Raw genomic sequence first — 24619 nt, forward strand, 5'->3', positions numbered from 1 at the left:
GTGGGGAAAAAAATAGTACTAATATCTTGAGTTTAATATACATGTCAGTATAATGTTAGTTGCCAAATAGCCGGAAGAAAGGAGGCAGCATATATGGGAGGGAAAGGACATAGTTTTAGTGTCAGACAAAGCTGGATTCAAATTCTATATATTTTACCACTTAATAGATATATTTAAATTCTGGTGCTAATTTCCTCCCCTGTGAAATGAAGTTACTAAAAGCGTTAAATAAAATATTCTATATAAAGATGTTTTCACAGCTCTTGTCATAAAGTAGTTGTGTTATAAATATGTCCCTTCCCTGCTATCAACAATTTTATTCTTTGTGACTAAGTGAAATACCCAGGCAATTTTCATATTAACTTTCAGCATCCCATGACCATGACTCATTTTAGACTTAGGCTCAAAGATAAACCAAAGGCCGTTAAAAGATTTGGTATTGCTAAACTTTGAGAACTGGGGACCACTGGAAAGGTGGTAAATGAGAAGATAAAATTTAAGCTTTCAACTAAAAAAAATGGATTTCAGAGGTGGTAAATTTGATGCTTTTTCTAGACAGATGACATATAAGACTTAAAAAACAAAAGTGTTTCACTGTGTTCATCCCTAAGAAAAAAATGGCAAAAATCTAGCTATGTGTGTATTTGTGTACGTGAACATGCATTTAAAGGGTTTTAGATCAGGAAAACCCAAGATGGAATATACTTAATTTTTGCAGGGCTGACAATAACTACAGTTGCTGTTGCTAGTATTTATTGGGCTCTCCTTTCTATATACCAGGCACTATGATAGGTGATTTATATTCATTATTTCATAAATCCCCATGAAGATGAACAATTATTAGGAAACCAATGGTCAGAGAGGTTAGATAATATGCTCAGTATTACACAAATAATAGGAAAAAGAATACAAAATTAAAATCCAAATATTGCATATGAGCATAACCAATGGACACAGATGGGGGAAGGGGTGGGGGGAGGGCATGTGCTGGGGGTTGGAGGAAGATAGGGGGAGGTCAATGTGGGAAAAAGGAGACTTACGTAATACATTAAACAATAAAGAGTTTAAATTTAAAAAAAATAAATTGACTTTAGAATGCAGGCTTAACAAGTATGCCTCTCCCTCTCTAGCAAATATCTCATGAAATAATTGAAAACAAGAGGGAACATAGCAACTAGATATTAACATTACATCAAAATATAACTAGTTATTAGGAAGAATTAGAGGTAGATATACAGCCATACTCAAGATGTGCTAATTATATAAAGCAAAATCCATGTAGAAGGAAACTGTTTGCTAAGTTCATTATTGCTGACTTGAAAAACAACAGAGGAGGTAAGCTTTTCAAATCTACAAGATCCAAAGGGATCACATAAAAATGAGAAGGAAGGGCTCGGAGGTGAGATTGAATTTTATAGGGAGGACTGTAAAGCTCTGCAAGTAGGATCAATAAAATGATTTTCCAAGTTCAGAATAGAGAAAGAGCTGGTAAAAGACTAGTTCGAAACCAACAGACCTGAAGAAGTACACTACAAAGCTAGGTGACCCTGCTGTTGAACCCACTAAGGATATCTGGGGCTGCACTAATGGAAACAAATTGTCTAGGTATGGCAAGTGCTAATCCCACTGTATCCACTGTAAGTGAGAGCACACTGGGCTAGAGAACACTGTGTCTAAGTTTGACAAGGTCTAAATTTTTCTCTCTGGCTTTTTAATAGTGGTCTTGTGGATCTAGTAGTCCAAAAGCTCCATTGAACATATAATTAAGATGTTTCTACCTTCCTATGTATATAGGACAATAGCAGGTCAAAGTCCATCCCGCCCTTGTATGGATTTTCATGGTACCAAAGGCCATGAGTGTTGTTGTGTGAAGGGCAATCAAAATGATGAGACATTTGGAAACCAAAGTACATGGAGAAGCAGTAGCCTCCCATCTCTACGCCTCTCTATCCTATAGCCCTGTCTTATTTTCTTCATGGCATGTTTCCTAATCTGAAATTATCTTCTCTTTTACTTGTCAGTGTCTTAATTTGGAACACTTTTGGTTTACCTCTATTTGTAATAAACCCTATGAGGAAAGAGAGCCCATCATTCTTGTTCAACACCATATTCCAAGTATTTCAAAACAGTGCCTTGCACCTAAGAGGTGCTCAATAAATATTTGCTAAATGGATGAATGAGCAAAGGGTCGGAAAATAAGGATGTGTAATCTGGGAAGAGAAGGAAGATATAAGAGCAGTTTTCACATATCAGATGTACTATATCAAAAAGAAGACATTTCTGTTCTTCTCCAGAAGAGATGACGTAGGACCAAATGGTAGGCATTTCAAGAAAGAAAACTTTGGTTCACAACTAGGAAGCATCTTCTAAGCCACAGAGCCCCCTAACAATTAAAGTGGTCACCTTGTTAATTCTGAAAGGATTCTTAGGAGTAGGAGACTGTGTCCATGGGTCTCCAGTTAATCACAGTCCATATGATTCAAAGTACATAAAGAATATAATAAAACTATACATGAAGATTGAAAGTAAAGAAAGTGATCTAAGTGGTAACTCAGAGAAGGTATCTTAGAACACAGAAAAATGAATACACATTGTATTCTGAATGAAATGGGGAGAGAGGGAGAAGAAAGTCTTGTAGTCTTTTTCCAATAGGCATTTATTAAATATACAGAGCTGTAAGCTGGAAATGAGCATTTATTACATACACAGAGTTGTAAGCTGTACCAAAGCAATTAATAAGAAAACAAAACCAAATGAGACAGTCAGTTTAAGGAATAAGAATTGGCAATAGTGAGTTCCCGTTATAATTTTGGGGGTTTCAATTTTTATGAGAAATGAAGAATCTGAACACTAGATACATGTAACTAGAGAAAAGGCACAAGGCCAGATTTAGAGCTTCATTTCAGAGCACCTGGCAAAGGATAGTAGTTCAATCCCTGAGAAAGGATGTGTTCTCTGTGGAAATATTCAAAGGGAACAAAAAATGAGGAATGGGGAGAGCATCACAAAATTACAGCTCTTGTAAGGATCATTTTTAAATGTCATCCAATCATTCGTCCTTGGGCAGAACTGCAAAAAAGGTCATTATTTTCATCTTAAAAATTCAACTAAAAGGCATTCTTAAAAATCTCCCTGAAAAATATACTCCAAATGCTAAAGATATCTGTATTAAAATATTTCTATATTTAAAATGTAGTTATGAAATACAAATGGCAAATTTTCTTATAGTAAAATAGTATCAAATAATCATATTGAATTATAGTTACATTTATTGTTCTTGCTATTCTTAATTTTCTTCTCTTATACAATCAAGAACAAGGTTAAAATAATAATAAAAATTAGAGAAAAACTAGGTTTTATAAAAGGTAAACAATCTTTGCAATTTGGAAGTCTGGAACTCACCAAATTAGTAGCTATTTGGCAACTAATAATAAGGAAGAAAAATGAGAGGCAAATGTTGTTAAATATTCTTACCAAAATTATATAACTAAAACTGTTGTATTCAAGAAACAACATTAAGTGGTAAGGTAAGGTAAGGTGCATTTCAAACAAAAGGTCTTCTGCTGTAAAAATAGCAGGTCTAGCCCAGCTGGTGTGGCTCAGTGGTTGAGTGTCGGCCTATGAACCAGGGGGTCACAGTTCGATTCCCAGTCGGGGCATAGGCCCAGGTTGTGGGCTCGATCCCCAATGGGGTCATACAGGAGTCAGCCAACCAATAATTCTTTCTCATCATTGATGTCTCTCTCTCTCTCTCTCCCCCTTTCCCTTCCTCTCTGAAATCAATAAAAAAAATATATTTTTTAAATAAATAAATAAAAATAACAGGTCTAATCTCATTAAAAGGGCCTACATTCAAGGTTACTTCTAAGCAAATGACCACCTTGGTGTATTATTGCACCAATCTCAAAACACACTAGACATATACTATTCTAGTAAATGTCAATGTAACATAATGTATAGAGAAGAGTTAATATAGCAGACCTGGAACTGCCTATCCTTAAAACAGCCTCCTCGAAAGGTTAGCCCTTGGCTGACTTCTAAAAACTTGGCTGATAAACAGTTCCCTATAATGATATAAAACTCTTCCTAAATGATAAGGGTAGCTCATTGTGCCTGGATTATTTATGCAAACAATATGGTTTATATTAAAATAGAGGCCCAGTGCATGAAATTCATGCATGGGGAAAGGGGGTCCCTCAGCCCGGCCTGCATCCTCTCACAATCCAGAACCTTTCGGGGGATGTCCAAATGCCAGTTTAGGCCCAATCCCGCAGGGATTCCTGCAGGTCAGGCCTAAACTGGCAGTCGAACATCCCTCTTGCAATCCCGGACCACTGGCTCCTAAATGCTCACCTGCCTGCCTGATCGCCCCTAACCACGCACCTGCCTGTCTGATCACTCCTAACCTCCTCTGCCTGCCTGCCTGATCACCCCTAACTGCTCCCTGAGGGGTGGGGCCAGCCGGGATGAGGCGCCGTGGTGTTCTGGTCTCTGGTAGTTCTGGTCATTCCACCATTTCAGTCGCTGGGCTTTTATTAAATAGAATATCTGCTTTCCTTCTGAGAGTCTGGGATTTTGGTAGGTGCTCAGCCAAGGATGCTTGTGTGACCAGCCCCCAGTAAAACCCTGGAGTGCTGAGTCTCTAATGAGCTGCATAACACTGCACGTGCTGTCACTACATGCTGGAGGAATTAAGTGGACACTGTGTGACTCCACTGGAGAGGACTCTTAAAAGCTCCCATCTGGTTCCCTTTGCTAATTCTGTTTAATATCCATTTGTTGCAAGAATTCTTAGCCATGGGTACAGCCAATCTTATGAATCCTTCCAACAAATCACCAAACCTGGGGGTGGTCTTAGGGACCCATGACAAAGCTTGATTTTTAAACATCAATTATCTGGCCTTATACATTAAATATGTCTATCACATTTAAAGATGGCAAACATTTAATGAATATATTCAAAACACAATGAAGATTCAAAAAAACTGGACTAAATGAACCAGCTCTAACAAGATGAAATTTAAGGGAGAGAAAGATAAGGTTTTAAAAAAACACAAACCATTGTACATGTAGAGAAAGAACATATAATTAAGAAGGTGTGAAAATATTTATGGGTTTATTAAAAATAAATATGTTAAACAGTAAAGCATAACTAACAAAGATATCGAATTTACTTTTGTGCAGAAAAATTAGCAGTATAAAATATAAAGCAAGCAAAAAAGATAACCCCACTTTCCTCTGACACTGGTCATGTCACATACAGAACATTATATTCAACTCTGAGCACCATTTAAAGAAGGATATATTAGAGCATATTCTGAGAAAAGCTGTTGATGAGCTTCAAAACCATAATTTACCAGAAATGCTCCAAGATAAAGAGAAGACTAGAGATTGGAACAATAGTTCTACTAACATATGAGAAGGTTTGGGGTAATATAGAATTTTAATTTTTTCTATATCATCATAAAGAATTCAGAAAGACATTCATTTCAGCTGAATGAAAATAAAAATTATCCAAAATTCAAATCTTCCCAAAGTGCATTCATCCTCCTTTAAAACACATTCAAAGCCTGCACTATGGGGTTTGGAAGGAAGAATTCAATTAGAGAGAATAGCTATATTAAATGATACCTATATTAAGTAATCATTCGACTCTCCTAATACACTCATTTTTATGGCTTCCTCATTTAGTCTCTAATATAAATGCAGAGGGGAAAAGGATTTGCGGTAACCTTCAGTCCAACCACACCTCCACTGAGTTGGGCGGGGGGTGGGGGGGTGGAAAAAAACAAAAATACAGTTAATTTGGATAATTAAGTTCAATTGAACTCAAGAAATAAATGACTTAATATATAGAAATCACTTTATACTTAGCTCAACAAATATTGAATAGCCACTAAATATAGAGAGATTTGAGTAAAAGACACAATGAAGAGAAAAGACGCAGATGTGTGAGCATCCCCTGCTCTTTTCACATCCACACCAGGTAGGACTTCTTCAAGGTGGTAAAGCTGCTGAGGGAATTGTGCCCACAGTTCTGCGGGTCAGGTAAATCCTAGAGTCAAAACCAGGCCTGGGGTCCGCAGCCCTTAATAGCTGAAGTCTTGATGTCCACATACACTCCAAGGATCCAGGATCTAAAAGTCTGCTTAAGAAAAGGCCCTCCCCTTCCTGGAGAGGCAAGTAGGGATGTTACTGCTGTAACAGAGGCAGAAGAACACGTTCTAAGTCTTTCTCAAACTTCAGTACACAGATGGTCCTGGGGCACACACAACACACACTGAAATAGGCAATGCTGAAGATAGCACCAATCATAGGGCAAGAGCATTAACAGAATTCCGTGTTCTGAAAATAACATGGTCTTAACCAAGCAGCAGCAGAGTAAATGGTGAACTAATAAAGTGAGAAGATAATCTGGGCTCAAAGACCTTTGAAATAAAGAATTATTTCTTTAAATGAGGTTCAGCAGACCCATTTTAGTTACATTTGGCGAGGGGGGGGGGGGTGGGTATGTTAGGAAAACAAATACCAGAAAAAACTGCATTAACAAAACAACCTCTTAAAGGAGCTGGGAGGGGATAAAGTGAAAATCAATTCCCTTAATTTACTTGTTACTGTAGACTTTCTGCTGGAAAGTTGTGGTGAAACAACATAGCTTGATAATTATTGGTGTGAAGATAAACTGGCTCACTCCTTTTGGAAAGCAATTTGGCAATTATGTATAAATAATCTTAAAATATCTCCATACGTTTTAACTAAGTATTTCTTTCTTAAAAATTGTAAGAATACTAAATAAAGACAATGTTTTATTTATAAAGATGTTCATAAAGAATATACAATAACATCAAAAATGCTTATATTATAAATAACTGCATTTAAAAATCCTTCTTTTAAAATTAAAAAATATATTTTTATTGATTTCAAAGAAGAAGAGAGAGGGAGAGAGAGAGAGAAAAACATCAATGATGAAAGAGAATCATTGATTGACTGCCTCCTGCATGCCCTCTACTGGGGATCAATCCTGCAACTCTGGCGTGTGCCCTGACCAGGAATCAAACTGTGACCTCCTGGTTCATAGGTTGACGCTCAACCACTGAGCCATGCCAGCAGGGCCAAAACATCCTTTACTAGTATATAGAAAAAGTGTTAGTCCATAGTGGGAAAAAAAAGAAGAAAAAAATTGAAGAGTTGTTATATCTAATTATATATCAGTAATGGAACAAGGGGTATTTAATTTTCTTTTTTATGCCTTTAGACCCCTAAACTTCCTCAAGGGGTAATACTTCTTTAAAAATTAAAAAAAAAAAACAGAAAATGAATCTTGATTGAAGATGAAAAAGGAGAAATTAGTTATGTAAAAGGGATGGAAATCAGGAGAGGCAGAATTTGGAAATAAGTTTATAGTGATTAGCTATAATTCATTCTTTTATAAAGTTGTCTGAAATTAAAAGGTGCTAACATGAAAGGGCAAGTTGGTGGATATATGAAATAGACACAATATCAACATTCGAATAATCTCTATAAGAAGTCCTTGAGGTCTTCTCTTAACACCTCCAGTCTACTGAGTACTCTGAAAAGGGTATGAAGACCTAATGAATCTCTGAGATTTTTCATCTGAAGTCAAACTAATGAAAACCTGATAATTTGCTATCTTCTTTTTTTAATCCTCACCCAAGGACATGTTTTTTACTGATTTGAGAGAGAGAGAGAGAGAGAGAGGGAGAGAGAGAGAAACATCCATCAGTTGCCCCCCCATACATGCCATGACCAGTAAAGTTTTAAGATCTTAGACACATAAGGTTTTTTAGTTGCCTGGGAGTGGTGGAAGTAGGATAACAAACTAATCTTTGGGATAGCGAGTTTTTCCTCAAAATCTATTTGAAGAGAGCAGCAATTTGAATGTATATCTATTTGCAATTTTTAATTTTAATACAACTTCATTTTAAATGTTAACCTTTGGCAAGAAAAACATTTCACAAAAACCTAGATATACATTATACAGTGGTTTTTTCCTTTCAAATAAAGAACTATGCTTTACTTTGAAATTCATAACTGCAAGCATTTCTGAAAAACCAATTTTGAATCATCTTTTCCTTGTCAAAATAATAAATATAAGAAAATTCCAAATATATTTTAACTTATTAAAACATTAAAACCAGTATTTTCAGGAATTTTTTATTGGCTTCTTCACAAATTATCTTTTAATCTTCTCTACATCTATCATTTATAATATCAATTTAACATTTTTATTATAAAATTCCTGAAAAAGTAAGTGAAATAACTGTGAAGAGGCTATTAGCATAACATGTATGATCTAATAATACCTATTTTAAACGTCAAACTCTATTATGAACATAAGTGCTTTAAAATTGTATTTTACACTGAGTATATCCGTGATCAATGGTTTGTGACAAGCATAACCTCAGACAAAACACTGGTCACCGCTTGCTACAGTCTGCACTGCGTTCAAAGATATAGTCTGACTTTTTTTTTTCTAAAGATATTTTATTGGTTTTTAGAGAGAGGAAGAGAGAAAAGCATTAACGTGAGAGAGAACCATCCATCCCCTTCCTCCTGGATGCCCCCTATTGGGGACCAAACCCACAACCTGGGCATGTGCCCTGACCCTGAATCGAACCAGCAACCTTTTGGTGCATGGGACGATGCCCAAACAACTGAGCCACACTGGCCAGGGCTATATTTTGAATTTGAATGAATAGGCTATATACATTTATACTTGATTTTGTGTTTGTCGTGGCCTCTCAACTAAAATAATGCCACAACTTTGAATTTATAAAGTTTATTCAGGCACTTTTAACTGGCATCAACCATATTTACACTTGCTTAAGTAGAAAACATAAAATAAAACTGGAGTCAAATTTTTAAAGTCAAAGATAAAAGTGATTTCTCTTGAATAAAGTAGCATTTGGGAAAGTTTTAGAATTTTAGCAAATACTACCATTCAATAAATTTTACTCTATGTTCTATGTTTCTTGATATTTCTCATCTATAAATTTTAGAATCTCAAAAATTAATATGGTCCCATTTACTATGGTGAAGGTACTGATATCCTATATGTGCTTTATGTTTAATATCTATCAGACACACCAGACACTTGCTAGATTTATTACTGTGATATTTTCACATTCATGGGCAATCTACTAGTATATATATATACTAGTGAAAGCCTAAGTGACCGGCTGACTGGCTGACCGGCTGGTAGCTATGATGCACACTGACCACCAGGGAGCAGACACTCAACACAGGAGCGGAAACCACAGGCATGGAAACATGGAACAGACTAATGAATCTCAGAGGGAAGAGGGGAGGGGGGAGGGAGGGAAGAGATTAACCAAAAATCTTATATGCATACTAGAGACCCAGAGCACAAATGCACCGGTGGGTCCCAAGGCCTGGCCTGCGCCCTCTCACAATTTGGGACCCCTTGGGGGATGTCGGACTGCCGGTTTTGGCCTGGTCCCTGCAGGCCAGGCCGAGGGACCCCACCTGCCAGAGGGACCCCACTCACTCTGCAGATGCCCTTCGAGCTCTGGCTACACCAGGTGCAGCTAGCTGTAGAGGGACCGTGGGAGGTTGGCTCCAGGGCATGTCTGGACGGATTCGCCCAGTCCCGCCCCTCCAGCCACCTTCTAATTAATTTCCTTTCAATGTGCACAAATTTGTGCACTGGGCCTCTAAACATATATAAGAATAGAATAAAATTACCATTAAAAAGTTATAGATATGACCTTTTTAGATGGGGGGACTGAAAATAGAATCCTGCCAATCTATGAAATGCAGGGCCATCCTTTTGTTAAAGATGTGGGGAAAAACGCTAGAAGGTGTCATCAGTGGTGCATAAAAAAACCTTACAGTGATTGATATCCATTTCAAATTCAGCAAATAACACTTCAAACCAATTGTGTTGAAGCAAAAATAAGAACATCTAATAACATAAGTAGAAGGTCATCAAATTTCTCTGAAAAACTATCTAAAATAACAAGTATTATGAAAATCATATAAACTATCATCAAAGAAAAATAGTTTTAAGACAAAACTGTATAATGTTACTTATAGAAAGAACAAAAGCTGTTTAGTGAAATGTCAAAACATTTTTTAAATAGACAGCATTATTTTTATTAAAACTATTTTCTCTTCCTAATTATTAAAAAAATGCTCATTGTAAAAATAAATTGTAAATAAAATATTAATAAAGAAATACCTAATCACATCACTTAATATTTTAAAAGATGCCCACTTTTACTATTTTTTAAAAGTTATGAATATTTTAAATTATAGAGCAAAACTAGCACTGGATAAAACTTTCATTTCCAAGAAACACTGGTCATTTTGTTTTCCCCAATGTCTATATACTTGGCTGTAGAATATGCCACTTTCTACATAACCTTCTTAATCTTACAATAGTTTTGCTCAGAGAAAAGGTCAACTGTTGGAACCTAAAACATCAAAATAGAGCATCCACAGTAACATAAGCTCCTGTGCACTGCCAGTGCTTCTACCTGAACACAAGTGATGCTATGCTCAGCATGTTACATAGCAGTTCTCCACATCTTGTTCTTCTTTACTTATTTATCACATACTTGTTATGTATATATATATAAATTAGTTTTCAGGGTGAGGAGAGACAGAGTACAGTCCTTTAACACAACAACGTCATGTATGTGTACACTCACATAATAAAGTATATATTCTGTCATTTATAACCAAATTGGATAATTATCACAGAACACTATCTAATGATGAGAATAACTGCTATGCTTCCTGTTCTTAAAACGCATTATTCTGAAAAAGACAGAGTTGTTTCAAAGTAAGTATTACCTTATTCTATAATTATACACATATTAAAGTATGTCAAAAGAAAGTTAAGTGGCTTACCCTAGAGTTACACAGGAAACATTACAATAAATAGAGATTCTAAACCTAAAACTTGCCTCATAGTGGCTCCCCTTTCAGGCTACAATAAAGACTTCCATTTCTACTCTTCTTCAAAAAAATTCTCTTTCAATAAGAAATTTATAGAGATTTTAAAAAACTATTCAAGGAAAACTTAACAAAAATGAACAAAAGTAATGTCAAGAAAATGCCATAGCTGGGGTTTCACTTTTACTATTTTAAAAAATAGTTTGATTATAGATTACAGATTATAGACTAACCTGGCAAGTTTGGGCTTATTAAAATTGCTGTTTTCATCAAAGAGATTTGTAAGATCAAGAAAAAAGATATCACCAGAACAGAAAAAGAAGTGAAGCAAAAGATTTAGGTGAGAAAAAAAGAAAGAGAATTTTTGTATGAAAAGAGGTACAAAGGTTTGAAGGCGCTTTTTGGGGGGGAAGTGGGGGAGGTGGAGGGAGCACGTATAGTGGTTAAGTGTGTAGGCTTTGGCTCCAGGACAACTGGGTGTTACTGAACTTCTGACACTGACTTTGTTGAGTGACCTTGGATAAGTCACTTTTCTCTAGTTTCTTCCTCTCTATAATGGGAATAACAGTAGCTATCTCAAAGAGTCATAGTAGGATTACATTTCACATGTAAAACTTAACACGGTGCCTGGCGCATAACTGTTGTTAGAATTATTATGAGAAAAAGCTAGAAGAGGAAAATGCAATAAACATGACCTCACAGTTCCTATACAGGTCATCTACTAAGTCTTTTCTAACTATCTGTACACTCCAAACTTAAGGAATCAAAATGTGTTTGTTCTCAAATAATACATGTTGAAGGTCCTGTTTATGACCACTGAAAAGTTATAGTATCATGCTTCATTGAACTGATCTAAACTTAAAATGTGCATTTCAACTTTTCCAAGATGCCAATTGCAAACTGGGGACAAGAATTAATGTAAGCAACCCAAACCACAGAAATATAAAACAGTTAAATTTTGATCCCAAACAAGTAAACTCTTGTTCCAAGTTAAGTATTTTATTAAACTGGAGCAAAGTCTGATTTTGATATATAGAATACTATTTTATTATTTATTTTAAACCTTTCTTACATTTTAAAAAATATACAGGGTTTCAGAACAACCTCAATAGAATGATGACATTTCCACTAAAGGGCCTATGAAGTCAAACCACCAGTGTGCAACATGGTTGGCTTCCGTAGGCACATTCATTAATGCATTTCATAAAACAAACAAATCAAAAATGCTGAGAAAAAAATACTCAGTAGTAGTTTGATATAAAATTTAAAATATCTATCAGGCAGGAAAATTATGGTAAAAAAAAGTAAGATTTAGATGTTTTACCACTCAGACCTGCTTCACTACTAATTCCCAAATGCCATTTTGCTACATCTAAACCCCTGACAATTTATTACACAATTCCATGTAGCACACTAAAAAATAAGCTAATTTAAACTCTGAATATGAAAACAGATCATTACAAAAGAAAATACTGAAAGCTGTCACCTGTATTTCATAATTAAGTATATTATATTCTCAGCAGCACTAAGAATACAGCTTGGTTTAATATAAATATCTAAATAACAGCTACACAAAAGTATTTTTTCACTAAAATAAGTTTTTGTATATTTTTTCCATATGTTGGTGACTTAAGCAACATTGATCTATATATTGTGCTAAGAAAACATTAGGCACAGATCACATAATGTCATTTACATTTTCTTTGTTGTAAAACATATACTATGTGCAAACGCATATTACACAGATGATTGGTGGACAGAACAGTAAACCTAACACAAAAAGGTCAATATTTTAGTCTTAAAAATAAAAAAAAGACACACCAAGTAGCTTTAAGAGCAATGCCTCACTTCTGGGTGAGTACTCACCATCTGCATTAGAATTATTTGTTGATTGTATTAAAGGAAAACAAAGCTTTACTATATAGCAAAAGGGACACCACTTTGGGAATGTGAAAGAATTTAAAAGAAATCAGAAAAAATGTTTCTAAAGCCATTAAAAAGATTTAACATAATATCTCATACTGGTTATCGATTGCTTTGTTGGAAGGAATAAATTATTTAACATTTTGATTGCTCTATGTAGTAGATTCTTTCATTAGCTAAGACACTTCTGAAGTAAGGTACCAAAGGATGCAGATAAAGGGAAATACAGCAGGAATACAGGGGAGGGGAGCATCATTTTACCCTGATAAAAGAAAAATACTGTTTGTTTTTGCTCATGGCAGAAAATGTGTGCTGTGGAGATTATAAAAACACAAGCAAAAAGGGTTGTGTGGCAGGTACTAACATACAATGCTTACTATACATCCATGAGAGACCACTTACGGATTTCAGATCAGTGTGTTTAAAAGTACACTTTGATGCCAAAGATTATACTTTGCCACATATATAATATGTAGCAATTTTCTATAGAGGAAAATTGATGCAAGTAATTTCCACAAACACAATGAGAGTAAAGAGACAAGAATCAGAGACAAAGACAGAGGACAGAGTTCAAACAGAGAGAAAGACACCGAGGGGCTTGGCTCGCATCCTGTGGAGTATCTGACTTACTTTTGTCATCCTCAGTGCTTAATTTTTCCCACTACTGCACATTGATACTCACATGCTATATTTATCTCATGAGATTACTCTCTATACATCCTTTCCTTTAGTTTTTTCGTCCATGAAAAAAGAGAAAAAAATGAAACCTTTAGTCCCTTCATCTCATATTACTATTCAAGTAAATATTTCTCTAGTGGCAAATTTCCAGATGAATCAAGACTATGAACACAAACCACTATCCATTACACTTGATTTACTGGGCAGTTCTCTTCAAATGGAGCAGGAATTGGCCCGTTTCCTGGGCTTGGGGTCTCGTGTGTCCTGCTCCTTCAGACACATACAAGACGTGCACATTGTCTCGGAAAGCCTTCGGAGGCCTAGCCGGAAAACACTGTTGGAAAGGCTGTATATTACACAGTTACAAAAACTATTACTTATAGCAAGCCAGGTTGTTAGGAAGGACAGTGTTGGATTGTCTAAGACCCGGGAGCTTTCCAAAAGAAAGTAAATAATATAGGGGAGCCACAGCATGTAAAATACGCTGGTTATCCGAAACAGGACCATGGCATAGCGACGGTCGGGGCTGTGTCCAGTCTCTCCAGAGGCATCCACCTCATTGCTCGGGAACCGGGCCCTCCGGTCATGTATCTCTTTGGTGTGCTGACGGCAAATTTTGAAAATGTGGAAGTAAGTGAAGCAGACAACAAAGGCAGCAGGAGCATAAAGTAAACAAACAATAAAGCCTGTAAAATAGGCACTGGTGAGCCAAGAGGTGGCACACCATTCAAAAATGTCACCGTGGTAACCAGGTTTCCCCCAGCCAAAGAAAGAAGGCAAGAAAATTAGGCAGGAGTAGATCCAGATTAGAATAATGCAAATTCTCAGCCGACAAGGGGTGACCAGTTGATTGTAGGAGAGAGGCTTGGTGATTGCAAGATAACGATCCACACTTATGCAAGCAAGACATGCCATAGAAACACTTTTGAGAACAGAGATAATATATCCAAAAACCTGGCAAGTCAGTGACTCGTGGATACCTGTGGAGTAGTGGAGAAGTGAAAGAGTAGGAACCAAGCAGCTAACTCCAACAAAAAGATCAGCATATGCCATCGTCTGGATGAAGTAGCTGGTGGTATAATGGTGTAAGAGTGGAGCACAGTGAAAGACAAAGATGACTGTTAAATTCCCAGCAATGATCAGAAATGTCAGCAGGACAATAACAACTGTCTCAAAGATGCAGATGTCCACTGCACTGTAGTGGCCAAATCCTAGTGGGCAGGAGTGACGCTCAGACACATTCACAGGGCCACTGCTCAGGTTTAGGATCCTCCATTCAGTCCACCTGGATTCGTTCATGGCTTGGAATTGAGGGAACCTGCAGCCTGGGCTACAGCAAGCCGGTGCCCTGCCAGCATCTGTTAAACTCTGCACCTGAGAGTCTCAGAATCAGCTTCAGGAGACGGTGGCAGTGCTTCTGTCACAGCTGAGCATCCCAGAAAGGACTCAAGTCTCTTCATCAGCCTCAGGGAGCAGTGACACACCTCAGTTTTAAGGGGAGAGGGAGGAGAATAAGCTATAGCGGAGGTGGAGAAAGGTCACCATTAGCATCCTCTGGTGGTCTCAAACAACTTTTTGCAGACACAAGGCACTTCTAGGGAAAATGGATTTATTACCTTGCACAATAAAAAATTAGAGCTGCAAAAAGAAAAAAAGCAATTGCCAAAAGAAAAGCTTCTGTGAGTTGTTTGTCCTCCTCAGAAAGGCTGTTTCTTAAGGATCAACTAGAAAGAATGAGAAAAGAAAAAGTCTGAAATTGTCTCAGGCTTCCTGTTTCATCTAACATAAGAAGTGGATTCATATTTTAGAATTTAAATAATTAAGATCTCAGATTTGGTTGGAAAGCTAAGAAAAAGTTCATTGTGACAGAGTGTTTTGGGGCTCAGTTGAGGGTTTGATGCTGGTGGGTTGACTTTATGATCCATTTCTCTCTCATTTCTTTAAGAAGCTAAGAACTGCCACCACTACCCCCTTTCTGGAAAAGGCTAATTCCAAAAGACTCATCTGTATTTGGGCACAAAGGAGTAGAACAGAGGTAACAGACTCCAGATTGCCATATAGTTTTCATGCGAAAAACAAAACAAAACAATATGTATTTCCAGTAGGAAGATAATAGGTAATGGGTTAACACCTGACAAAATATGACAAACTTTTCATTCTGCATGCATTTTTTAAGTGCTCAGAAAAAAAAAACAGTTTTAGTATATTACAGTTACTGGTGCTACCATCAACAATGTAATTTATACTTCTTCCTTTTCAAAAGAAAAATACATTATTTTGCTATTAATTTCAGCATCATTTACTTTCATTGTCTGATATGCCACCTTCCTTAAAATGAAGCATGACCATAAAATATACAGCTCAAAGTTATTGCTCACCTTGCAACCACACCTATGTCTCAAATATATCTGTGAATTTACATGAAATTTAGACAATAATGGAAACTTTCCTATCTACTCTGAGCTTATCTGACTAGAAATGCTGCCATTATTTACTACTTAGGTTTTTCTAGTAGACAGCATAATCTATACTTCTCTGCCTTTTCTATTTTCATTAGATGATTAACACAATAAAGAAACTTCAACTAAATTTTCTGAAAGTAGAAATTTACCTTGTTTGCATTTTTTTGCAGTTATGTAGCAGCCATATGTTTTTTTAAATGTCTCTTCTATTTCTGCATTCTATTTTGAGCAAGTACTCAATTAGCATAGGGGCCATTGGGTAGGTTGTAAAATGATTTTGTTTTAAAATACCTCTAACACATCAAGATGAGTTTAAATCCTAGAGTCTGAAATAATGAAAGGAATAATGCAGGAATGAATCCACCCAACAGGCTTCCAAGGTCGTCCTGATACAAGGTTAACATTGTCAAAAGTCTTTTTTAAAGTATAGGCATTTCGGAGAGTCGCTTGTCAGCCTTTGTTGTCACACCTTTTGAAGAAATGCCATAGGTTAAAAACACAGACTTCCTCAGGAACAATGCAGCGGCACTCTTCTGAAAGTTATTTTCTCGTGCATGCAGGGAAGTCCTTCTTCTTTTAAAACAGCCACAGGATATTCCTCCTTTCACATTCCCAGCTTCACTTGTCACAAAATAGTTCTCTTGTTACAGGAATAAGGCAGTGCTCCTCACATACATTTACTGTTATGAGCTGCTTGATTCAGAAGTCCGACTCACTGTGATGCAGCTTCCAGGATGCTGTCAGGATATTCTTCACAATCGCTCGGCATCACTGCCTCCACCTGAGCTGGAGCCCGGCTCCTCCTCCTCATCCTGAGCTGATGCAGAAGAACTCACCATCAGAAAGGTGACTCGGTCCTCCTGCCCCAATCAACAGCACAGCCAATGGCTACAGCAGCTGAAACTGTCACTAGGTAACAGTTGCCAGGCACATGCAGGCTTATAGACTTACTCGGCAAGCTCCGATCAAGATTGACAAAAGAAGACAATGGGACTGACTGATCCTTATAACATATTAATGGCATGTATGGACTTCTAGAAATAGTCTCCCTGTATCATTTGTAAAGATTATTTCCTCTGGACAGGACAGGAAAAATAAAACAAAACTGGAATACACCTTTAAACCCTGCAGAAAAACTACCACAAGGTACTATGACACTAAAAAGTCAGCAGTAATTTAATGCTCATTGGCAGAAAAAACTTATTAATTATTAAAAATCAGCTAAGTCTTCATGAACTCAAGTGATATAGTTACTATTTTTATTCTCTAAAATATGTTATATTTTGATTAACAGAAGTTAGAAATCACCTAATCTCTCAAATCCCTGCCACACCCACACTAACTTGCTGAATTTGATGTAGTTAACTGTACAAACAAAGCCTTGGAGCTAACACCTGTATACTAAAATCAATTTGGGAAAATATTTAAGGTCAAATATGACCTCAGAAGAGTAGGTATTAAAAATAAGCAGAATGTTTGCTTAGTCCACTTTTCACCCTAACATGAAAAAGATTCAACGAGTCAAAGAACTTGTCATTCAGTACCTGAGTTACCCATACCCATGTTCAAAGAAAGAAAATTTAGCTCATTTATTTGATGAAGGTTAAAAACATTTTCATTTACTTTGAGTTACTATCAACACACATTCACTATTTTAAGCATAATTCTTATGGGGTCAGCACTTTTCTTAAAAGTGATTTAGAACTAATTTACCAATATTTCAGAAATAAGTTAGGGAAATTAAGATGAAAATGGAACCTGAAGGGCTTCTCAGTGGTTAGAGCATTGGGCCACAGACTGAAGGATTGCAGGTTCAATTCCCAGGCAAGGGCATGAACCTTGGGACATGTGTAGGCGACAACCAGTCGATGTGTCTCTCTCTCATCAATGTTTCTCTCTCTCCTCCTCCTCTTCCCTCCCTTTCACACTCTCTAAAAATCAATGGGTCGGGGGGGGGGGGGAGAACCTTGGATAATGATTTAAATAAAAAGATGAAAATGGAAAAGAACTAACATTTGTTGAGTACATTCTATGTGCCAATCACTACGCTATGTGCTTATAAAAACCTAACTTTCTATGAAGTAGGTACCATCATTATCATTTCCCAAGAGAAGAGAAAGGGTTCTAGAGAAGGTATGATAACTTGCCTATTACAGAGTCATGAACCTAGGATTGAAATGGGTCAAAACTGTCATTATTAACATGGTATTTATGATCCCCATCCTTTTTTTCTCTCCTTTCCACCAATGGCTGCCAGTCAGGAAATGTCTAAGAAGAATTCTTTTGGATTTCAAACAACAATTTGTAAAGAACAGAGGCCCTATTCTTTCCTTTATGTTGATCTGCCTTTCAGGAAGACCTGTTATTGCTAAAATTTTTAAGGGTTTAGGTAAAGAGAATGGAAGTGCATTTTTCATTACCAGAAAAATTTATAAACAAGTTAGAATAACAATCTTAGAATGAGAACCATGTTGAGGTTTGAAAGTAAATATTTAAATTTAATATAAAAAGGCTAATGTAAATAATGCTGCAGTGAACATAGGGGTGCATCCGAAGAAAATAAAAATTCAAAGAGATACAGGCACCCCTATCTTCACTGCCACATTATTTACAATAGCCAACATATGGAAGCAACCCAAGTGCCCATGATAGATGAATGAATAATAATATGTGATATATATATACACTGGGTGGCCAGATTATTATGACTACCTGACGTTTGTAGGCAAATTAACTATAATTTCGCGCTGAAGTTGCTAGAGGGCCAGACCATTATAATAGGGAAGCAGGTTGTTTACCACAACAGAAGTGATTTTTTTCTGAAGATATGGGTAAACAACACGATTTAACAGCCTTTGAACGTGGGATACAAACACACACACACACACAGAGTGGCCTGATTATTATGACCACCTGACGTTTGTAGGCAAATTAGACATACACTGCATCATATGGGATATGGAAGCCGAAGGCCTGTTCGAACACCTTTGCTGTCTGCAGTTACCAAGATAAAATGTCTCCAATTTGCACAGGAACACAAAGATTGGACAGTCGAGCATTGGAAAAAAAGTCATGTGGTCCGATGAATCACGTTTCCAGTTGCATCATGCAGAAGGCAGTGTGAGAATTTGGAAGAAACAGCGTGAAAGCATGCAACCCACATGCATGAGTACAACCCTTCAAGCTAGTGGGGGCAATGTTATGGTTTGGGGCATGTTTTCCTGGCATGATTTGGGCCCTTTAATTCATGTGGAACAACGTTTGAATAGCACAATATACCTAAGTATCACTGCTGATCAAGTTCATCCTATCATGTTGATGGTGTATCCCAATGGAGATGGCTTCTTCCAACAAGACAATGCGCCATGCCACAGTGCTCGTATTGTGCAGAAGTGATTTCAAGAACATGAGGGAGACTTTACCTTGCTTAGGTGGCTCCCGCAATCACCAGATCTCAATCCAATTGAGCATTTGTGGGACAAAGTTAAAAGAGCCATCAGGCAGCTGGTTCCACAACCATCAACTCTCACAGAACTGGACAGTGCTATTCATCAGGCATAGTGTCAGATTCCTCACATCACCTTTCAACATCTTGTGGAGTCAATGCCAAGAAGAATCGCCGCAGTACTGAAGGCAAAAGGTGGCCCAACAAAGTACTGAGGAGTGGTCATAATAATCTGGCCACTCAGTGAATATATAATAGAATACTATTCAGCCATAAAAAATGAAATCTTACCATTGGTAACAACATGAATAGACTTAGAGGGTATTATGCTAAGTGAAATATGTCAGACAGAGAAAGATAAATATCATATGATTTCAATTATATGTGGAATCTAAAAAAAAAACAAATAAACAAAACAGAAACAGATTCATAGGTATAAGAAACAAACTGTTGGTTACCAGAGGGGATGGTTTGGGGGGCAGGTAAAACTAGGGGAGGGAATTATGAGGTATAAACTTCCAGTTATAAGATAAATAAGTCATAAAGATGTAATGTACAGCATAGAGTCAATAATATTGTCATAACTTTGTATAATGATAGATGGTAAGTAGTCTTACCGTGGGGATTATTTCTAATAATACACACACACACACACACACACACTAGAGGCCCCGTGCATGAAATTTGTGCTCGGGGAGGGGGGTCCCCTCAGCCCAGCCTGCACCCTCTGCATCCTCTCCAATCTGGGACATCCCTCTCACAATCCTAGACCTCTGGCTCCTAATCACTCACCTGCCTGCCTGCCTGGTCACCCCTAACTGCCTCCCCCGCTGGCCTGATCGTCCCACACTGCCTCTGCATGCCAGCCTGATTGCCCCTAATTGCCCCCTGACAGCCTGATCACCCCCAACTGCCCCCCTCTGCCGGCCTGGTCACACCTAACTGCCCCCCACTGGCCTGGTCACTCCCAACTGCCCCCCCCACTGGCCTAGTTGCCCCTCACTACCTCCCTGTCAGCCTAATAGCCCCCAACTGCCCTCCCTTGCTGGCCTGGTTGCCCCAAACTGCACCCCCCTGCCGGCCTGGTCACCCCTAACTGCCCTTCACACAAGTCTGGTAACCACCAACTGACCCCCCTGCTGGCCTGGTTGCCCCAAACTGCCACCCCTGCCAGCCTGGTCACCTCTCACTCCCCCCCTCCCCTGCCGGCCTGGTCGCCCCATGCAGCCTGCTTGTTCAGTCGTTTGGTCATCCCTAACTAACCCCGCTGCCAGCCTGGTCGTAGGCTGCCATCTTGTGAGGGTGTGAGGGTTAATTTGTATATTACCTCTTTATTATATAGGAATATATATCATATCACTATGATGTATACCTGAAACTAATAGGATATTATATTTCAATCTTATGCCAATTTTTTAAAAGGCTAGAAAAGTTCTATTTTACAGGAAAGCATTTTGACTTTTTAAAAAATACTTTTATTGATTTCAGAGAGGGGAGAGAAAGAAACATCAATGATTGGAGAGAATCACCGATTGGCTGCCTCCTGCATGCCCCCCACTGGGGATCAAGCCCACAACTCAGGCATGTGCCCTTGACCAGAATCGAACCCAGGACCCTTCAGTCCACAGGCTGACTTTCTATCCACTGAGCCAAACCAGTTAGGGCAGAATTTTGATTTTAGAAATGCCTAAAAGTATTAAAATCATACAAAATTGGATTTAACTAACATTTTACAATAATATTAAAAATTAAAATTACATTAGATAAATATTCATAAATGTAGAAAGATCCCACATTCCATACAAAGAAAAGTCAAATAATGTTTTATTACAAAACCATTGAAAAATAAAAAGCATCTAAACAAATGATTTTTCAAGTATAGATTTTACACATTTTAAAGACAGTTTCGAATTACAATTTTCTAAAATCAGGTACATGGCAAAAAAAAAAATCTTATTTATGGAAATTCAAATAGTAGACCACTAAAGCACATTTATTTCCCCAAAATCACAGGCAGGGATCTGAATGTAAGAATGCTGTAAATAACACGTAACTGTACATGCTTTCAAAGGTATATGAGAAGGAAAGTTCAAGGAGCAAATGCCTTTGACCCATTAAGCTTCCTTCTATCCTTCCACCAACTTCCACCAAAGTTTCAGTAGTTCTAACAAGAGAATTTTCTCCTTTTTAGAGACTGGCTGTTTCTACTAGTCCCTCACTTTTCTTCCTTCCCATCCTTTTCTCAGATCTCATTATATAGGGACTAATTTACAATGTGAAGCTCTAATAACAAGAGTATTATTATCATATATCTACATAGCTCATTACATTAAGCATTCTTTGTTTTTACATTAGGCATAATTCTCTTCATTTGCAGGGTCATTAGGTGTTTGATTATTGCCACTCTTAATACAGTCATTACCCTTCCTCTCCTTTCAACTAATGGATGCTAGTCAGAAAATCTCTAAGAAGACCTCTGGCTCCTAATTGCTCACCTGCCTGCCTGCCTGGGATTTCTCCAGAATTACTTCTAACAGCTAAAACTCTATAACTATATGAGATGATACATCACAGGTATTTTGTTTTTTATTTATACCTTAAAGATGTTTTATATATTCTTTTATGTATCAACTAGAGGCCCGGTGCACAAAAATTTGTGCACTCGCGGGGTAGGAGGGTCCCTCAGCCCGGCCTGTGCCCTCTCGCAGTCTGGGACCCCTCGGGAGATAACGACCTGCTGACTTAGGCCTGCTCCCGGGTGGCAGAGGGCAGGCCCAATCCCTAGGTGCAGCCCCTGGTTGGGCTCAGAGCAGGGCCGATTGGGGAGTTGGGGTGCTGCCCCCTGTCATGCACAGAGCAGGGCGATCGGGAGGTTGTGATGCCACCCTCAGTCACGCTCAGGGTAGGGCCGATTGGGGGGTTGGGGCACCATCCCCTGTCACACTCAAGGCAGGGTCGATGGGGAGGTTGCGGCACCACCCCCTGTCATGCACAGAGCAGGGCCAATCAGGGGGATGGGGCACTGCCCCCTGTCACTCACAGAGCAGGGCCCATCAGGGGGGTTGGGGCTCTGTACCCTGTCACGCACAGAGCAGGGGCAATCAGGGGGTTGGGGCACTGCCCCCTGTCACGCACAGAGCAGGGCCCATCAGGGGGTTGGGGCGCCGCCCTCCATCACCCACAGAGCAGGGCCGATCAAGGGTTTGGGGTGCCGCCACTCTCACACTCAGGGCAGGGCCGATGGGGAGGTTATGGCTCTACCCCGTCACACACAGAGCAGGGCCCGTGAGGGTGGGGGGGTTGGGGCGCCGCACCCTGTCACACACAGAGCAGGGCCGATCAGAGGGGTTGGGGCGCCGCAACGTCACACACAGAGCCACAGGGCGATCAGGGGGTTGGGGAGCTCCCCCCTATCAGGCACAGAGCAGGGCTGATCAGGGGGTTGGGGCACCTTCCCCTGTCACGAACAGAGCAGGGTGGATAGGGAGGTTGTGGCCCCGCCCCCTGTCACACACAGAGCCGCAGGGCGATCAGGAGGTTTGGGCACTGCCCCCTGTCACGCTGACCCCAGTGCCAGGAGGCCTCTCGGCTCCGCCTATCCTGGTGCTGGGAGGCCTCACAGCTCCGCTGATCCCAGTGCTGGGAGGCATATTACCCTTTTACTATATAGGGTAGAGGCCTGGTGCACGGGTGGGTGCCGGCTGGTTTGACCTGAAGGGTGTCCTGGATCAGGGTGGGGGTCCCCACTGGGGTGCCTGGCCAACCTGGGTGAGGGGATGATGGCTGTTTGCAGCTAGTCACACACCCTTCAGGGTGGGGGTCCCCACTGGGGTGCCTGGACAGCCTGGGTGAGGGGATGATGGCTGTTTGCAGCTGGTCACACACCCTTGAGGGTGGGGGTCCCCACTGGGGTGCCTGGCCAGTCTGGGTGAGGGGCTGAGGGCTGTTTTCAGGCTGGTGGGTGACTGAAGCTCCCAACTGCTCCTTTTTTTCTTTTTTCTTTTTTTATTCTGGGCCAGCTTTAGCTTTGAGGCTTGGCTCCAGCTCTTAGGCCTCCCCTGCTGAAAGTAGGTTTGTGGCCTTTGCTTACAATGTTGCGATCCTGCTGGCTGAAGCCCGGCGGACTAAAGCAGGTTTCTGGGGTTTTGTTTAGCTTCTATATTTGTTACATAGTTGCTTAGAGTTGCAGCTCAGAGGCCTGCAGCGGCAGGCGGGGAAGTTGCAGTCCTCCATCACTGAAGCAAGCAAGCCTCATGTTAGTTTCAAGCTGCCTGGCTGCCGGCCGCCATCTTGGCTGGCAGTTAATTTGCATATTGCCCTGATTAGCCAATGGGAAGGGTAGTGGTCATACGCCAATTACCATGTTTCTCTTTTATTAGATAGGATATTTTGTTATTAAACATCTAAGCAATTACTCAATAGGCTCTCAACAGTAAAGCAAGAAGGTAAATAGAAGTAGGCAATGACTATCAAGGAGAACTACACAACTAATATAATATATTAAAAAGTAAACAAATATAGAATAAAGTAAAAGGTTTTAAAATATATTTATTAAATGTACCAATGATGCATACATTCAGATTTTAACTATTTCTTCTACTACTACTCCCATTGGTTAACTTTTCTCCATCATCACTGTCACTACACTAAGCAAGTTAGCATCATCTTGTGTGTGGACTACTGTAGCGGCTTCCTGAATTTTATGTAGCCTCTTTTCAATCCATTATGCACAAAACAGAAAGAATATTCTTTCCAAAATGCAAACCAGATTGTACCACTCTTCTGTTTAAATTACTTCAGTGGTTTGACACTGCCCTTAGAGATAAAGACCTAACAGGCCCTATAAAATCCAGCCTCCATATATCTAGCCAATCTTACTTCTCTCTTCTATATTGTTTAGGATTAGCTAAACTGGCTCTGTTTCCCCCATCACTCCACCCTCCCCCAGTCCCACATATATGTGCTATGTTCCCTGCTGCCTAGGTTATCTGTACCTGCTGCTTACTATGCCATCACACTTCTCTTAGTTAATTCTGATGTACTCTTTGCTTTCAGTTCAAATACTATCTCCTCAGAGAAATCTTCCATGAATTCCCAGACTACACCAGATTCCACACTTACCATAGCTATAATGATCTCTTTCATCCAGGGGAGTCTTCCTGACTAGATT

General features: G+C 39.0%; 2 protein-coding genes across 8 annotated transcripts in view; both read right to left on the bottom strand.

The window, feature by feature from the left end:
* Positions 1-24619, bottom strand: part of RABGAP1L (RAB GTPase activating protein 1 like) — a 444263-nt gene that overhangs the window by 282316 nt on the left and 137328 nt on the right. Inside the window, exon 13 of one of the 7 annotated variants that reach the window (XM_059674306.1) lies at positions 15157-15266. The exons of 4 other annotated variants lie outside the window; for them this stretch is intronic. In XM_059674306.1, the coding sequence (XP_059530289.1) occupies positions 15240-15266 (27 nt within the window). In that variant the 3' untranslated portion in view covers positions 15157-15239. Of the gene's footprint in view, positions 1-15156; positions 15267-16621; positions 16822-24619 lie in introns of those variants that run through there. 2 more of the 7 variants (XM_059674304.1, XM_059674303.1) reach the window with 2 other exon arrangements.
* Positions 11965-14842, bottom strand: GPR52 (G protein-coupled receptor 52). The gene has a single exon (XM_059674311.1). The coding sequence runs from the start codon at positions 14839-14841 to the stop codon at positions 13756-13758; it is 1086 nt and encodes a 361-aa protein (XP_059530294.1). The 5' UTR covers position 14842; the 3' UTR covers positions 11965-13755.

The sequence above is a fragment of the Myotis daubentonii genome, chromosome 18, assembly GCF_963259705.1.
Source record: "Myotis daubentonii chromosome 18, mMyoDau2.1, whole genome shotgun sequence".
Classification (NCBI taxonomy): Eukaryota; Metazoa; Chordata; class Mammalia; order Chiroptera; family Vespertilionidae; genus Myotis; species Myotis daubentonii.

Coding starts and splice junctions, on each gene's coding strand:
- GPR52 (XM_059674311.1), bottom strand. CDS start 14,841: ATGAACGAATCCAGGTGGACTGAATGGAGGATCCTAAACCTGAGCAGT.